Source organism: Lathyrus oleraceus, chromosome 2 (assembly GCF_024323335.1).
Source record: "Lathyrus oleraceus cultivar Zhongwan6 chromosome 2, CAAS_Psat_ZW6_1.0, whole genome shotgun sequence".
Taxonomy (NCBI): Eukaryota; Viridiplantae; Streptophyta; class Magnoliopsida; order Fabales; family Fabaceae; genus Lathyrus; species Lathyrus oleraceus.
The window spans coordinates 8921686-8941476 of NC_066580.1; the positions used below are offsets into that span (position 1 = coordinate 8921686).

At 36.4% G+C, this 19791-nt stretch overlaps 1 protein-coding gene across 1 annotated transcript; it reads left to right on the forward strand.

The window, feature by feature from the left end:
- The first annotated feature begins 18170 nt into the window (after positions 1-18170).
- LOC127117593 (serine acetyltransferase 1, chloroplastic) lies at positions 18171-19583 on the forward strand. Its single transcript, XM_051047662.1, has one exon. It carries the CDS (start codon positions 18285-18287, stop codon positions 19335-19337), a length of 1053 nt encoding a protein of 350 aa, XP_050903619.1. The 5' UTR covers positions 18171-18284; the 3' UTR covers positions 19338-19583.
- The last annotated feature ends 208 nt before the right edge of the window (positions 19584-19791 follow it).

The window sequence follows — 19791 nt, forward strand, 5'->3', positions numbered from 1 at the left end:
GCTGAGGAGTTATAGGGGAGGAGAACTCATGGCTTATTCCTTCAGATGAGCAGAACTCATCAAACTTGGAATTCTTGAATTCAGTGCCATGATCACTTCTAATCCGGACCACACAACTGTCCTTTTCCCTTTGAAGTCTTATGCACAGATCCTTGAAGACATCAAATGCATCTGACTTCTCTCTGATGAAGTTTATCCACGTGTATCTGGAATGGTCATCAACCACCACGTAGGCATACTTCTTCCCGCCAAGACTTTCAACCTGCATAGGTCCCATTAGGTCCATGTGCAGCAGTTCCAGAACTCTGGAGGTTGTGGAATGTCCCAGCTTTGGGTGTGACATCTTGGTTTGCTTGCCCACTTGGCATTCTCCACAGACTCTTCCTTCATCAATCAGAAGCTTTGGCATTCCTCTGACTGCTTCCTTGGATATGATCTTCTTCATTCCCCGTAAGTGGAGATGGCCGAGTCTTCTATGCCACAGCTTCACCTCCTGTTCTTCCTTGGCTGAGGAGCATGTTGTGGAAAAGTTAGAGAGATCAGGTTCCCACAGGTAGCAGTTGTCTTTGGACCTGGTTCCTCTCATAACTTCCTGATTGTCACCATTTGTCACAATGCACTGCTCCTTAGTAAACTGAACATGAAAACCTTGATCACACAGCTGACTTATGCTGATGAGGTTTGCAGTTAGTCCTCTTACTAACAGCACATTGTTCAGTTTTGGCACTCCAGAACAGTCCAGTTTGCCCACACCTCTGATTTTTCCTTTGGCACCATCACCAAAAGTCACATAGCTGGTGGTGTGAGGTTGAATGTCTACCAGTAGATTTTCCAAACCAGTCATATGTCTTGAGCATCCACTGTCAAAGTACCAGTCTTCTCTTGAAGTAGCCCTTAGGGCAGTGTGTGCTATCCTAGCATACCATTGTTGCTTCTTAATGGGAACACATCGCTTGCGTGTGTTATGCTTAGGTCTGACAGGTGAGGCTCTGTTAGGGAAGCCATGAATCCAGTAGCAGAAGGCTTTTATATGTCCAAGCCTGCCACAGTGGTGACACCTCCAATTCTGGAATATTTTCTTCTGATGATCATTCATCCTAGCTCCTCGATGTTGAGACATCGGCTTTGACATCTGCTTGAACTTCTGAACTTTAGCCTTTGGGCGTCTGTGTTCAGCTCTTTTTCCAAATCCTAGCCCAGATTTGGTTCCAGACTGCTGTCCCACCTTTAGAATTTCTTCCAAGGTGTCAGTTCCCTTATTCATCATTCTGATGGATTTGGTCATCTGGTTCAGCTTGGAGGTCAGCAGGGCTACCTCATCATTTAGCCCTTCTATGGCAGACAGTTGTTTCTGTCTCTCATCTTCCAGTTCCTTGATGAGTTTCTTCTGCTTTTCACCTTGTGCACGCACTTCTGCACTGGTGGTGCACAGCTTCTTATATGCTGCAGCAAGTTCATCAAAGGTCAGCTCATCTGCACTTGTGTCATCTTCAGAGACACACACACTAGTTAGTGCAGTGACATGTTTGGCAGATTCTCCTTCAGATTCACTTTCAGAATCTCCTTCAGACCATGTGATAGCTAGCCCCTTATTTTGCAATTTGAGGTAAGTAGGACATTCAGCTCTGACGTGTCCATACCCTTCACAACCATGACACTGGATTCCCTTCCCATGGTTGAACTTTTCTTCAGAAGTTGATCTTTTTTTAATGTCAGACGGGATGTTCTTGACATTGGGTCTACCTCTTTGATCAATCTTCTTCATGAACTTGTTGAATTGCCTTCCAAGCATGGCTAAGGCTTCTGATATACTTTCATCACCTCCAGTATATCCTTCTTCTGCCTCCTCTTCAGCATTAGATACAAAGGCTATGCTTTTCTTCTTCTCAGCATACTCACTTAAGCCCATTTCAAAGGTTTGGAGAGAACCAATGAGCTCATCTACCTTCATATTGCTGATGTCCTGAGCCTCCTCTATGGCAGTGACCTTCATAGCAAACCTCTTAGGCAAGGACCTGAGAATCTTTCTTACAAGTTTCTCTTCAGTCATTTTCTCACCTAGTCCACCAGAGGTATTTGCAATTTCAAGAATATTCATGTGGAAGTCATGAATAGTCTCATCCTCTTTCATCCTCAGATTTTCAAACTTGGTTGTCAACATCTGAAGTTTTGACATCTTCACCTTGGAAGTACCTTCATGAGTTACCTTGAGGGTATCCCAAACTTCCTTAGCTAGTTCACAATGGTGCACCAGCCTGAAGATGTTCTTAGTGATTCCATTGAACAGTGCATTCAAGGCTTTGGAATTTCCAAGAGCTAATGCCTCTTGTTCCTTGTCCCAATCTTCTTCAGGTATCTGCACACTGACTCCATCTTCATCAGTCCTCGTTGGATGTTCCCATCCCTTGTTGACAGCTCTCCAGACTTTGCTGTCTAGAGACCTTAAGAAGGCTATCATGCGAGGCTTCCAGTCATCATAATTAGATCCATCCAACATGGGTGGTCTGTTTGAGTGTCCTAAATCCTTGTCCATGGTACTAGAAAGTAACTTCCCTAGATCTCACCCAGAACTTCACAGGCAGGGTGCCTGCTCTGATGCCAATTGAAATTCTAGTTATCAGACTTTGGATGTCACACTGGTTGTTATGACATCCAATTCTGCACAGACAGGGATTATGCAGAACTTAATTGTAAGTGCAGTAAATAACACAAGTAATTGTTTACCCAGTTCAGTCCAACATGACCTACATCTGGGGGCTACCAAGCCAGGGAGGAAATCCACTATTAGTAGTATCAATTCAAAGCTAAACTCACCCGTTTACAACTTATCACTTAATCCCTACCCAATGCAATTTCAATCTTAACCTAAGATCAGAGTTCCTACTCACTCCCCCTCAATCACCTCAGTGATATTAAAAACACTTTGAAGTCACACTTCAAAAACAACTCTTGGTTATGCTTCACAGCTTAAACCAAGATACACAGCACTCACGCTTAAAAGCTTCGAGTGACACAACACTTACAACTCAATGAACACCCTATGCCAAAGCAATCATCTATTTAATAATGACTTGGCTTACAAGATACGTCTAATTCTAGACTCACAAAAATACAGCAGTGAAGTAAGATGGACACACTAAATCTTCACGCCTCAAAATCCCTGAAACTGAATGGAGGAATGCCTTCCTTTTTATATTGCAGCACCTGGGCTTTTGCACCTGTATTTTCCTGAATTTTAGGTCACATAAGTTCCCACAAATTCAATATTTAGGTTGCTAACAAATAGGCTATTTGTTAGGTTCATTGAATGTAGCTTGGTTGTTGATTTCCTGGATTTTCTCTAAGCTGTTGACTTCCTAAAGAATAGCCTGAGAAAGCTGTAACAGAAAACTGAACAACCTACAATTTAGCATATGCTGTCAGGAATGAATGTCACGACATTCAGCTTGACATCAAGGTCCATATGCTGAGTCTGTTTTCCCAGAAAACAGACTGTACAAATCTGCTGACCTGTACATGATCAATATGACCATACTACAGTACCAGCTTACATTAGTAAATGTCAAAGTGTCCAACTTAACATTTACACAATTGGCCTTAAGTTAGTTCTGTAATTCTCTTGAAGAACAAACTAACTAATATGCTGAAGTATAGCAGAACACCACTCTGCCTAATCTTCACCAGCTGCTGTTAATGATGAATGTCACAACATCCAGTTTGACATTCAGTCAGTAGGCCTTATGCCAGGTCTGGTTCTTCCTTGATAACCAGACTGCAAATGAATACTAAGTTCTAACAGAGCTTCTGTTCCTTAGTATCTGTTGACAGGTATGAATGTCACAGCATTCAATAATCCTGTGTTAGCTAGTCCTGCAGTAACTACAATGTAGTTACATATACATGTCATGACATCAGTCAAGACATTAGTGTTTTACCATACAATGCAGCCAATTAAACACCTACACATATGCAACATGGCATGTGTCTATAAAAAACACAATGCCCTTCAACTAACGAAGAAAGGGATTGCATGAATAAGATTCCATATGCATTTGCAATAGGATCTATCATGTATGCCATGTTATGTACTCGACCAGATATCCCGTATGCTTTAAGTGTAACGAGTAGGTACCAATCTGATCCTGGTGATGCTCATTGGGTAGTTGTCAAGAATATCCTTAAGTATTTGATAAGGACTAAGGACTAATTCTTGATATATGGAGGTCAGGAAGAGCTTGTAGTAATTGGATACACCAATTCTAGCTTTCAGACAGATAAGGATGACTTTAGATCGCAATCTGGTTATGTGTTCTGCTTAAACAGTGGCGTTGTAAGCTGGAAAAGTTCAAAGCAAGATACAATTGTTGACTCTACAAATGAGGCCGAGTATATTGTTGCCTCAAGCGCAACAAAGGAAGTTGTTTGGATAAAAAAAGTTCATTAGTGAACTTGGCATAGTTCCTAGCATTGTGGATCTCATTGATCTCTATTGTGATAACAATGGTGCTATCACACAAGCTAAGGATCCTAGATCTCACCAATGATCCAAACACATACTTAGGTGTTATCACCTCATTCGAGAGATAATATATAGAGGAGATTTGAAAATATGCAGAGTACGTACACTTGACAATATTGCTTACCCACTGACAAAGCCTCTTGCACAACAGAAGCATGATGGCCATATTAGATCTATGGGCATTAGGGGTATGCCTGATTGACTCTAGTACTAGTGGGAGATTGTTGGTGTAAACCCTAGAGGCCAATAATTTTGGCACTTGTATCGAATTATTTATTAATAGTAAAAGGCTTTTTCTTTATTATGTTTGTTTAATAAAGTTCCTAGAATAGCTAGTCCGTTTAATGTAACAAGTGTGACTTAATCATGAGATCCCATTAAACATAAGGACACATAAGGACATTGTTCTTAAAGTATCCGTAGTCGAGCTTTGTTGTGAACTGGGATAACATTAAAGCATTAAGACTATTATGTATATAGACTGATGATCATATCTCATGTATCATGGATAAGGAGTTATCAAGGCTTAAGCATAGATATGAATATTAGGAGTAATATTTATTCTGGATTGACCCACTATGAGAATACTACATATAATGTAATGCAAAGTGTCATAAGTTATTTTCATGGTGATAGTGGTGTAGTACCCTTCAACCTGAAACCACTATGGATCCTATATGTAGAATCGAGTGCTTTATTGTTGATCAAACATTGTCCGTAACTGGATGACCATAAAGACAGTTGATGGGTACTCCACGAAGCATGCTAAGGGACATGAGTGACCTAGATGGAATTTTCCCATCCTGTGTAACAGGATAAATGTCTAAGGGCCCAATATGGAATTGGACAAGGATGACACGGTCTATGTCTTGTGTTCAATATAGACATAAGGGTAAAAAGGGTAATTGTACAGATAAGTATTATCACAAAAAGGGATTTGTCAGATCACATGACATTTTCGTGTCTTGGGTAGCAGTGATGTCTTGCTAGATATCGCTCACTGTTTATTATGTTAAATACGTAATTTAATATAATTGTCAATGTCGTGAAAACCTACAAGGTCACACACAAAAGAACAGATTGATGAGAGATATAGTAAATAAGGAACACTGTAAGGTACGGTGCACTTAAGTGAATTGTAGAACATTGTAAGGTACGGTTCACTTAAGTAGAATGCGAAATATGGTAAGGCACCACACACTTAAGTGATTTTTGGTATATCATAAGATATGAGCCACATACACTTAAGTGGGCTTTTTAGCTTTCAGCCCACATAAGTGGTTATATAAATAGAACCCTTGTGTAGAAGCATTTCATTAGATGAAATTTCATTTCTATCTCTCTCTCTCTCTCACTCACTCACTCACTCAAAGCCTTCATTCGTAGAAGCTAGCACTGAGACTGAAGGAATCCATTTGAGTGGACTGAGTAGAGGCGTTGTCACCATTCAACGCTCATGATCACTCCTTAGATATGCATCAATGGTTTCAATCGCCACAAGAGGTAACGATTTCTATCGCTGATCATGCCCATTCGTAAGGATCACTAAAGGAGAATTCTTAAATTTCCGTTGTGTTTTGGATCGCATTTTTCCTTCACTCGTATGAGTCACAATATGGGTAAATTGTGTTTGAATATGGTTTATGTTCTCTCCAGGTTTCATTTTAAAAAAGTTCATACTCATGAGTTAATGTGACCAACCTTTCCCTTTTTACCTTAGTAGTTTTTTTATGGGTAACTTGAAGGATGTCCCACATTTCCTTTGCAGTATCGCAATGAGAAACTCGCAAAAATTCATCAAGACCGAGAGCGATAATGATGATGGTTTTTCCTTCAAACTACATTACATATTTTCTTTATCATCTTTGGTCCAATCCTTTTCAGGTTTACGACACCATTTGCTTCACGTGTTGGAACAAATGGACCTTCCTTCAAAGCCATCCAAATACCACAAGTCACCCATTCTATGAAAAACATCATTTTCTCTTTCTATAAATCGTACCCTTATCCATTAAATAATGGAGGTTTGTTTAGTGAATAGCTTGAAGTCATTTTCCTCCTAGGTTAATTAGTATTTAACATGAGGGAGTGAATTATGGTATTCAAAAATCACAATTAATTCAAATGTTTTATTACTTAAAAGGAAAATTGCGTTAGTATTTTGAAGATCAAAGAGAAAAGTAGCGGAAAATGAAACAGTAAAGTAAATAACAAGAATTTAAAAGATTAGGGTTAGAGAGATGGCACTAGAGAACTTCACAGGTTCGTCCGAAAGTGGGCCTAGTCCTATCCCCAAGAGATCTTCTTGAGATTTCACTATAACATTTAACTTTTATAGGTTATGCCCACAAACCCGTGATACAAGCGAATTGAGAGATTTTACACTAGCTTATCCCCTGATCAAAAGAGATTTTTTTCCATAGGATGAACTCACGAACCCAATAGAGATTTTACGGGCTAATCTTAATAAGCAAACATAACTTTTCTAGGCTAAGTTCTATAACCAAAGGAAGATTTTAAAAGTAGTTGATCTCAAGAATCAAAATCAATTCTTCAGGAGTATCACACTCTTGAAAGTAACAATAATGGCGCGACACCAGCACAACACTTTCCTCACAATCAGTTTTCACTCACAAGGCACTAAGGAAACTTTGATGAAATAAAATATTTAAAGAGAGAGAAGAGAGAGATAAATTGTAAAGAATTAGGAAAACTTTGAATTCTCGTGTGAAATGAAGTGAGGAAAAACCTCCTTTATATGTGACAAAAATTGGCTCAAAATAGAAACTATGCAAATTAATGGCCTAATTGATTAGGCTAATCGATTAGGTGCATCCAACAATTGATTATTATGGTCCAAAAAGGAAGGTTTTGATATAAAGTTATTATCAATCATTAAGATACTATACTAATTGATTATGTACTCGATTAGGCATCATCTAACCGATTATGCATATAATCTAATCGATTAGACATGTTGAAAAATTCTCCCAATCAAGCAAACAGTCCCTTAATCAGCTGGATAGGCCTTGAAAACATTTTTAAGTGATTTTGTTAAGTAAATATAGTTTTTAAAAGTATTTTAAGAGTGTGTGTGTGTGTGTGTGTGTGTGTGTGTGTGTGTGTGTGTGTGTGTGTGTTTTGTGTGTGTGTAATTTTCCTTAGTATTATATGAGTTACTCTCCTACTTTCACAAGACTCTGGTCACTCAGACAGACACGACCGAGAGAACTTTCACGCTTCTTCTCTTTCACAAATATGAAGCTTTCAAGTTCATCTTATAGATATACCAGACATAAGCAATTCATTAGAATCTTAAATATTCTATTAGATGAGGCTTTTGGTATCTTCAAGTTAATCACCTTCATCTAAGAATTGGAAAGATATCACCACCAATTTTAACATTCATCAACATTGTCATCATCAAAACACTATGAAGGATTTCATTAGGATACCTAGAAGCTTCATGCCTGAAAGCACATAGATCCATAAAAAAATCATCTTGGTACGAGATCAGTCACTGGAAAGTATCTCTGTTTGGTTTGGAGGATAACCATTCTAAACCTTGTTCGCTGTTTGGTTGAAAGTTAGCCTTAAAATCTCATTTCCTTGTATAAGGAGGTTTGTGGGCACATCCTTCTAAAATATTCTCAAGTTTATTGGATAAACTTAAAATTAATTGCTTGGGGAAAGAGTAGGTCAATTTAGGTTGAACATGTATAAATCTCTTGTGTATCCCTCGTATCTTTAATTTGTTCTTTCTTTTATTTTTCATTACTTATTTCCTCATCGGTTTTTAGATGTGTCCACACTTTGATTTTCAAAATGATTTTGTTTTCAACCAAAGTTTTTCAAACCTTCTCCATTCATCCCCATTTTTGTGTATGGAGTTTCATGTCCAACATTGCCTTCCATAAACTACCTTAAGCTAACTTGGAGTAGAGGTACACCAAATAAGATGCCCCTTAGTTGTACTCATGAATCCTCTCTAAGTCAATGATGTATCTAAGGTAGATAACATCAACATAGGTCACACTTTTCTCCATAAATTAGGATGTACCAACCAAAATCATTAGGTATCTCAATGCACATGCTATATGATATCCAACCCGTGTATCATCACCATCAACATCCACAATTACAGCTAGGTGGTTTTCATACAAGTCCACCTGGAATGAAAATCTAGCATGACATCCTCTGGTGTCTTCTATCTAGTGTTAGGATTTTTCCTGGTCATCTCCCAAATATGTCACCATCATATCCAGTGCCTCATGTCTACTGGTTCTGGAGTGGTTTAATAATTTTCCAATGATTGGGGGATGTATGAGTCATGATACATCATCAAATGTGATGGACATCTCACCGGTCGGAAGATGAAATGATGACGTCTTTGCATGTCATCTCTCCATAAAAGCAGACAATAAATCATGATTAATATAACCATATGCAGTCTTGCATAAATCATGTAGTCCAGATAGTTGTAAGACATCCTGAAACCATAGTTCATTGGGTTACTCCATCTTTGTAACCTTCATACTATTTTTTATACATTTTAACGTATCACGGTATTGCAAAAAATAAATACATCATTGTTATACAATTCAAATATTATAACACATATGTTTAAATATTATAACACAAATAGTTCAAGGATTTATGTTACCTCTTCCTTCCATATGTGCCTAGTAGCATGGTCTGGATATAAAGGAAGTATTGAAAGGTTTGAGGGGCGTCTCGGAAAACCATCTGACACGACAACATCTGGCAGTAGGGGACACATGAAACTAGGAAGTCGATGTCAAAGACAGTTGAACCCAAGAAGTTAATCCTTCAGCATCAAATGAAGTTTCTCCAACTGCATGTTGCAAGGGTCTAGATTTCTCCCTATAAACGAAAGCATATTTGGCCACTCTACCATGTGTCATTATTTATTGGTTATTAGATATTTTCATATCATCAAACAAAAAAAATTCATGTCACAACAAAAGCAAGTATTGGTTATCCGAAAAAATAAAAATAAAAAACAAGTAAATTTGGATTTTGCCAGCGAGACTAAATCCATATTTCAAAATCCAAACTGGAAGAAACTAGCAAATATGAAGAAGAAACAAATGCATGGACCTTAAACTCAAATGTTCAAAATTTCATAACAAGGCCATTCAGGACAAATAAATATGACATAATACCATAATGTATCATACCTATAAACTATTTGGGTAATTCATGCTTGTCAAATAAAAAAAGATAAGAAAATGAGTAAATTACCAAATGTTTGCTCTGTTTGATCTCAGATTAACTGTAGTGTAGTGGAGTAGAACTTCATAGACGTTATAAGCTTCAATGGATTAGAAGTTTTGAAAAAAAATAAAAATATTTGATCAAGAGTATGTTCACAAGAATTATTTAATCTACTTGCTTAAATGAAAAGGGAAGGGGAAGGGAAATATGTAAGTACGAATACTTAAACAAAAGTGTCAGGATTCCAATCTCTATAGGAATTCCAAGCATTAGAATCTAGAATTTTTTAAAATGTGTGTTTGTGTGGTTCTAAGAATAGGCATAGATAGGTGTGGTGTGTTACGGCGTGTACTAATTTGAATCCAAAATATGGATTTTTTAACACTTGCTTTGGCGTGTTTCAGAGAAATTTTATTGTATATTTAGTGTGTCTGAGTTTTAAAAGCCTGATTCTAAAAATATTTTTAGAATTTTTTCAAGGTGTGAGTAAATCATGTAATATATTAAACAAGGGAGTTACTTTTCCCACCTCATGGGGTGAGGGTGAACATACTGAAAAACCTAAATTTTCCATTGACATTTATAGAAATGCATTTTCGGACGCACCTAAAATGCACACAATGCTTCATAAGCCAGACATCTACCCCATATTGTCTAAAAATGGTCCGAAGATGCATATGCGGAATCACCCCGAAAACATTATGGAGATGCATCTCCGATTAACCCTTGAAAGCATCTTATGCTTCACAAGTAAGCCATCCATCACATATTTGTAAAACAATGGACTGAAGATGCATCTCCAAAATTTTCTTAACAAGTGAGTCATTCGTCCCATCTTTGTAAAACAATGGAGCAGAGATGCATCTCCAGAATAACCTCAGGAGTTTTTGCCTTGACAACAAGTTTCCTAAATTGATATTTTTTTATCCAATGATGATTATACAATAATGATTATACTAAGGATATATTAATACCATGTTAATTATACTAATGCAATTCAAGGATGTATGATATAAATTCAAACAATAATACAAATACAAATGTTACCACGATACATAATCCAAATGCTACCACAATACATGATCCAAATGTTACCACTATACAAATGTTACCAAAATAAAAATAAAAAGAAACTACTAGGTATTTATACCCCTACCCCTACCCCACCCCACATGCTTCTCCTTTGGCTCCGTCTGTACCCCAAGGCATTTTGTGCCTCAAGTAAGATGGTCTCTATAAGGAAGCCATACCAGGAATGCCTTCTGCAATGACTCTCGTCTTTATGCCATCTCTCGTAATTTGCACAATACGATAACAGACCGGAAACAGGTTTGTTATATAGTCATTCTTAGCTCGTTCCTCTTCCAATATCTCTTGATGAACATATAGTGTTGTTGCAACATCTAGTGTTAGGTAAGGATGTGACACTTAATAGAACCATTTGATGTATCCAGGGAGATGTGGATACATCAGGTGTGACTCACAAGCCAACCATCTAGATTATAAGGCTATGTAGTCCAAAAGACACGTCTGACGGTGGCCTTCGTACGGGCAGAAGCATATGTTATCTACTACAGTGCGATCAATAAATACCTTGCACTATTCTATCGCCTGATTGCCTCTGTAAGGGGAAAAAGCACAAGCACGTGACCAGTCCTTAGTATAGTCCATCTCAGGTTTCCACCCGGATATGCAAGGAAAGTGAGAGATGATTTACACCTAAAAATGGTTTAGATAAAATATTAGTAACAAGTGTAACACAAGCTTGTGAAAATATTAGCAACAATAAAGTTTGCAAATTACTTATCGTAAACAGTATGGAGCTTCCAGTCATCTGTCTTGTCTTCCAAAGATAAGCTCCATCTAGCTTGGAGTACAGATAAACCAAACACACGCTCTCTAGTTGTACTCGTGGATCCACTCTAAGAATGGTTTAGTAATCTTCCCTTAATCGGAAGAAGGAGAAGACATGTGACATCATCAAGGGTGATAGACATCTCACCATGAAGGATGTGGAAAGATAACGTCTCCTTGTGTCATCTCTCTAAGAAATCCGACAACATGCCATGGTTAATGGTCATGTACATAATGACGCATAAACCTGCAAGCCCGGAGTAACAGACACAATCTTAAAAACATCTGTCTGCTTTTTGTTTCAGGTTTAAAATCTTACTGGCATGGTGTAAAGATTTTACCGTTTCACGCTCCAGTAAAAATAAATATAGCAACATCAGTTACAACTTAATTAGTATGAAACATATATAACATAAAAGTAAATAAATATACCTCTCCTTCACATATATGTCTAGCAGTATGTTTTGCATATATAGAGAAAGTAGAGAGGTGTCATAAGGGTCTCATGGAAATCTACCAGGAACAAGAGCAACAACTGTAGCAGGAAGGAAGAAAGTTCTAGTGTGAAGTATATCAATTAAACTTCGTTCGGAGGTGCATCTCCATAAAATTTACTGAGCGTAAATCACTTTATTTTCAATTAAGAGCTATTATAGATATGCATCTCAGAACTTTTTTTGGGGATATATAAGATTACTCACTCAAGAAAGCGTTGAGGTAAACTAACACTTTTAAAGGTGAAAAAAATAACCCTTGCTGCATCCATTATCTTTTTTGTTTCTTTATGTTACTTTTTATTTCTTTTAATAATTGATTAGTCCCACTTTGAAAAATAAGATCACCCAATAAAATAACATTCTTTGCGAAACAAGACAAATATATATATGCATTGATTTGCTAAGTCTGATCTAAAATAAATATTACTCTACCTTTGTAGGACCATTACTTTACAATACAAATAATAGATTTCTGCAAACTTTAGAAAAACTAAGGATAATTTTTTTTAAGAATAAGTAAAATTATTAAAACAATACGTATTAGAATAGATCAAAGTAATCATGAAGCACGAGCTCCACAGTGATTCTACTCCTTTTATATTTTATTATGAGAAATAGTTGAAAATATTAATAAAATTTGTTTAAAATATAATTTTTATTAACAAGATGACAATGAAAGTGAGGAATTTTTAAATTATATATATATATATATATATATATATATATATATATATATATATATATATATATATATATATATATATATATATATATATATATATATATATATATATATATATATATATTTGATTTAAAAGAAGAAGAAAAAGAAGATAAATTTTAATCAAATATATATTTAGTTCATAACCGAAAGAGAGTGATTTTATTAATAATTTTTATGATCTCATATAAATTATAAAAGGTGAACAATTCATAAATATTTTTTTATAATAAAAAATATATATATAAATAATGAAATACAAAATTGATAATGTTGGCTGAATTTATTACATAACCTTAAAAAAATTAATTATTAATTTATAATTCTTTACCAAAAATTAAACTATGTGTTAATAATAATTTTTATATTGAGTAAATCATCTAACAACAAATATGTAAAATAATTTATTATTAAATATTATATATATATATATATATATATATATATATATATATATATATATATATATATATATATATATATATATATATATATATATATATATATATATATATATATATATATATATATATATATATATATAAATAATTCATATAAAAAATTGAAAAAATATAATGATTATAATTTATATTAAATATAAAAATGTAAAAATAATTTTAAGATAAAAAATAATCATAATAAATTGACGGAAGTAATAGAAAAAAAACCACAAAAAAAATAATAATAAAAAAAACAAATAGTTTTAAAATATTAAAATAAAATTGATGGTAATTTAATAAATATAATAATAATTTAAATATAAAATTAAATCCTCTTCATATATTCCCTCCAAATTCCTAAATTGGAGAAGAAAAAAATATAATTACGAAGGATTTTGCTCAATTTTCCTTCCCTCCTAAAATATGAATGGAAGATTTTGTGGTTTTTTTACCGAGATAACCGAGTTTTTCAAAAAAAAATTCAAAATACCCCTGGTTTCAGAAAAATTCCCAAAGTACCCCACTTTTAGGAGGAGTCTCCAATTAAATTGGCGACTCCTCTTAAAACTTGAATGGAGGCGCCAATTGGATTGGCTAGGGCAGGTGCCCTAGCCAATCCAATTGGCGCCTATGTGTAAGTTTTAAGAGGAGTCGCCAATTCAATTGGCGACTCCCTCAAAAAAGCCTCAAATGACAAAACCTCCAACATGAAAGTTGTAGATATTTTCAAGACAATGAATTTGGACATATATTTGGCATCATTTGGATTTTTTATGAGAAAGTTATGGGCACTTGAAGTTGGACTTCTGATTTTTTCAACTGTTATCTGACCTATAACGTTTTGTATTATCACATGTGTTTCTTTTAGAATTATGAAATTTTGTCCAACATAACAATTGAAGTAGACATCTCAAACTTTTCAATGCACTTAGTCCCACCTTAAAATAATAAAAAATGAAGGAGTTAGGTCCTTGGGAAGTTGACCGAAAATTAGGGTTTATGTCAAAATGACCTATAATGTTTTGAAATGAATGATGAGCTTCCAAGTTTCAAATGGATTTTTGACGAACATGAAAGTTGTTCATATAACGACTCTTCTTAAAAATTGAATGGAGGCGCCAATTGGATTGGCTAGGGCAGGTGCCCTAGCCAATCCAATTGGCGCCTATGTGTAGGTTTTAAGAGGAGTCGCCAATTCAATTGGCGACTCCCTCATAAAAGGCCTTTTTGTCTTATAAATAGATGCGTTGTGTGACCTTCCTTTCTTCTTTCTACGCATCTCTTCATTGTGCCAAACAATATCTCCTTCATATGGAGGCCAGTAATCCTCCATTGGTAGTACTGAGAAGCTTTGAGTATATACATTCATGATGGTGTTGGCCTTGTACACATAAGATAAATGGTTGTAAGCGTCTTGACGAGTATAAGCGCATGCTGCAATGACATGGGAGAAAGGTATGCGGAAGGCCTGAAATTTTCCACAATCGCACCAACTTCTATTTAGTCTAACAGCGTAGGCTAAATTTGGTCTCCCCTCGTTGTTACCCATTGTTTCCTGGACGCTGAAATTTTGTCTATGACGGTCAAAGACTGTTACAGCGTGTGTGGTAGCTTTGATGCTCTCCTCTTTCATGACCTTCATGCAACACTCACTAAATACTTGTCCGGACATTAACACTGCACTCCATCTTTCACCTCTGGTTGCGAACATAGAAGCCAACCTATAATAGGTTGATCTTACCAAGGCGGTTATCGGCAGATTTCGAATTCCTTTGAAAACCCCGTTCATGCATTCCACAATGTTTGTTGTCATATGACCCCATCGACAACCACCGTCAAATGCTCTTGTCCACTGCTCTACTGGTATGTTATTTATCCATCTCCTTGCGTCTTCATTAGACAGTCTAATTTCATCACGATAATATTGAAATGACGGTTGAGTTAAAGCATACCCAACATTCACCAGCTTCTTGCGAAGATTCTTATCTTTTATAGCACGCATGAAGTTTTGTGCAATGTGTCTGATACAGTAGACATGTGTAGAAGGAGGATCGTGTCATCCGTTGTCATGGTTGTTGTAGGCACTCTCAATGGCAGCATGTCTATCAGAAATCAAACATAGATTGACTTGTGGAGCCACATGCGTTCTGAGATGTCGAAGAAAGAAACCTCATCCACCAGCCGTTTCACCTTTAACAAGAGCAAAGGCAATGGGAAAGACATTGTTGTTACCGTCTTGTGCAACCGCCATGAGCAAAGTACCCTTGTATTTTCCGTATAACCAAGTGCCATCAATTTGAATAATAGGTTTGCAGAATGCGAAACCTTTGATGCATGGGTCAAATGCCCAAAAGAGACGGTGAAATATTGTATTACCTGTAGCACAGGTTCCGTCTGGCATCATTGTTGGCACTGTCTCCATAATTGCCACAGTTCCTGGGACATATGTTTTTAGTGCCCATAAAAACCGTGGCAATTCCTTGAATGAATCCTCCCAGTTGCCGAAAACCTGTTCAACAGCCTTTGTCCTCGCAATCCATGCTTTCTTGTAAGATGGAGTATAATTATATGTTGTTCTGATATGTGATATAATTATACTCACCTTCACTGATGGGTCTTTATTTACCAATGGTAAAATGTCTTGACATATCAAAGTTGTGCTCAGTTTACGATGATCTTGTTCAACGTTACTTGCAACGCAATTGTGCGGTGGGTCTATTGAAGCGATCTCCCAAGAGTCATTTTTCTTCTTGTAAGACGCAGCCAAACGAAACTTACAAAGCATGTTATGACATTCGATAACATACCTTCTAGAATCAGTGTGTTTCACTATAAAGTCAGCAAAGTTGTTCATGTGGAATTTTTTGATTGCCAAAACACATTCTTCTTTGGTACGAAACATGTCTCCCACCTTTAATTCGCCTTCTGATCTTGGATACGGATTATAGAAGACACTGTTGGATGTTTCATCGTCGTGAAGATCCATATTTGTCATATGTTGAGGCGGATTGTAGACATGACTAGGAGGTATTGGTGGTGGTTGATCCTAGATCCCCCAGCTAGCCTAGGAGAATGGCATATGCCTAAAGTGAACGACCAATGGAACTTCAACCCTTGGCAAACCTTCGCAAGATCATAGTGTCGCAAGTGGAAGCACCGTCATGACCATGTCTTAACTGACGCAGTCATGCCAAATGAGGTAAAACCAAGTCGTACTTATATGGCTTGGTACAGATCAGTTGGTTTTCAATTCATCGCCGAAGATATGTACCTCTACGACCCACGCCAGGCAAGTTACACACAAGAAGGATCAACATCTAACCCCTAACAACATTCTCATCCCAGTTACTCACAACCCCTTATCCGTCAAACGTTCCGTTCCACAAACACACAAACATACAACCAAAACATGCCATTCACCCAACCCCAATACCAAGAACATACCCCATACCACCACCAACAAATTGACCATCAACCTGAGACCCAACATCGCTTCGCACCCACACCATCACCCTACCAAAGTCGCCTTAGCCAAAACACCAACCGCCCCTCCTCCTACCGTAGCCAAGAAGCCCAAACATCACAAAACCAAAACATCCCACAACCCTATCTCTACCAAACACCCCCAACAACCTTTCCAACCTTTCCTAGACGCATCATTCACACCCATGTTTCCCTTCAATCGTCCCGGTCGTCCATCCATGAGTCAACCACATCCCAGCTTCTCTGGCATGGGTCATGAGCTCAACTACGGCGGTACATCATCATTGCATACTAAAGACTATGCTGAGTTGGCTGAATACCTCAACGGACCTTCTCCTGTAGTTGGTAGTGACGCTCCTGGCCCCTCAGATGAACAAACACCGGTGCAGAATCGTCAACGTGGGTTAGGGCCAAGGGTTAGGGTAGCTAGGGGATGTGGGACCGGAGGTCGGTTAAGTGATCTTGGTCATCACCATTAGGTTTCTTTGTGTAAACTCCAAACTTTATTAATATCAAGTCGTATTATATCAAATTTATCTTTTTGTAAACTCCAAACATTAGGTTTCTTTGTGTAAACTCCATTTTGGCAAAGTTCACATACACATGTTTTGACTAAAACCCTAATTTTGGGTCAACTTCCCAAGGACCTAACTCACTCATTTTTTATGATTTTGAGGTGGGACCAAGTGCATTAGAAAGCTTGAGATGTATACTTCAATTTTTCTGAAACCAGGGGTATTTTGGGAATTTTTTTGAAAAACTGGATTATCTCGATAAAAAAACCAGATTTTGTTCAATTTTCCTTCGCTCATACAATATGAATGAAACAAAAATAATTAAAAATATTTTTTCCCCTACAAAACCTTTTATAAGCTATGTTAAGTTTGTAATCAAAATTGAATGAAAATAGTTATATTGATTAATAAAATAACTTTTAAAGAATTAAAAATAATTTTTTTAACTAAAAGATTAAACTGAAACTTTAAATTATAAAGATATACTGTCTACCGTTTAGAATACATATTGAGATGACAATGACTATTAAATTCAGTTATCCAAATTGAAATGACATCATTGGTTACAAAGAATGGTGTGCTACTTATGGGAAGAAAAGAGTCTTTTGTAGCAGACAGTATAACATAGGAGTATTATTCTGCTCATCAATTGAGATTTAAAAATTACTAAAACTATTTAAAAATAAATAATGTGTACATAATGTTTGACTCAATAAAAAAAAATAATAATAATATTGGTCTCCATTAAACCAACTCTCAGTTAATAATTCTAGATTTAAACGTGAAACATCTTATTTATTCACTTTTTGAAAAATGACATTTCTATCCTTAAACTTTAAAAAAATAATAACCTTTGATTCGACCTAGGGTCTCACATTAATTATTATTAAATTAAACTATATGCTATATACTTTATAATAAGTTGAAATGTATAGGACTAAGATGTGGTTTTTCTGCTCAGTGCTAAGTGCTAACCATTGATAATTTTGTTTAGATCTTCCGCCAATCAAAGCTACTATGATGAGAGGACGATTCCTCAACTTCTTTCTCAATCCAACCCCAAAAAAATGGTCTCTTCTTTCTCTTACCCATCACAAATCTCAATCTCACCAATTCACCTCTGTTTCAAATCCTGTTGAACCAAATTCAAAGAATCTTTTACCTCATGATGATGGAAAAATCTTCACACCAAGTTTTGGGATCATCAAAACCTTGCATACTAGTTCTGTTGTTGAACAGTCTGAAAAAGAAGAGGTTGAAGATTCCATGTGGATGAAGATGAAAGAAGAAGCTAAAGATGATGTTTCTGTTGAACCTATTTTGTCCGGTTACTATCATATTTCAGTTCTGTCTCATAAATCATTGGAGAGTGCTTTGGCTAATCACTTAGCTGTTAAATTAAGCAGTGTAAGTCTTCCTAGTACAACTCTTTCGGATCTTTTTGGTGAAGTTTTGGAATCTGATAAAGATATTATGGATGCTGTGAAGAATGATATGAAAGCGGTTAAGGAGAGAGATCCTGCTTGTATAACTCATGTTCATTGTTTCTTGAATTTCAAAGGCTTTTTAGCATGTCAAGCTCATAGGATAGCTCATAATTTGTGGACAAATGGAAGGAAGGTTTTGGCTGTTATAATTCAGAATCGAGTTTGTGAAGTTTTCGGAGTTGACATTCATCCGGGAGCGAAGTTCGGAAGTGGAATTTTGTTCGATCACGCGACGGGGATCGTGGTCGGAGAAACGGCTGTGATTGGAAATGATGTGTCGATTCTGCATAGTGTGACGTTGGGAGGGACTGGTAAGTCTCATGGCGATAGGCATCCGAAGATTGGCGACGGGGTGTTGATTGGTGCGGGGACTTGTATTTTGGGGAATGTTAAGATCGGTGAAGGTGCGAAAATCGGTGCTGGTTCGGTTGTGATTAAGGAAGTGCCTCCGAGGACTACTGTCGTCGGGAATCCGGCAAAGTTGGTTGGAGGGAAGAACAATCCTATTAAGCTTGATAAGATTCCTAGCCATACTATGGATCATGTTTCAAATATTTCTGAGTTTTATGATTATGTTATTTAGAGTTTAGTCTTGAAAAAATGATTTGCAGCTTTAAGTTTAGAGTTTTGAGTTTAGTAATTTAAGTTTCAGGGTTCTTGTTTGTTATGTAAGAGAGAATTTTGGTTCTCCTGGTAGCAATAATAACAGTGGAGATAATAAGAATAGAGTAAAATTCTCTTTAGACTATGGTGTTGCTTATGCACAATAGCTGCATTTATGTATGTCTGTGTTATGCTATGGTAATGTAAAGTTCTCTTTATTTGATCAGCAATATCTGTGAAGAGAATGAATCTCCTTATGTTTTTCTATTAAGGGAAATATTCTATTTGTTATCTGTGAAGGAACCTTTTGGCCATACGATTTAGGCATGATTTTCCTCACAGTTCATTCAATTTTCCAACAAACTAAACTCTGTAGTATCAAGGTTACTACTACCAGAAACACTAGTGAAACTGCCTCGTTTCAAATAGCTTTT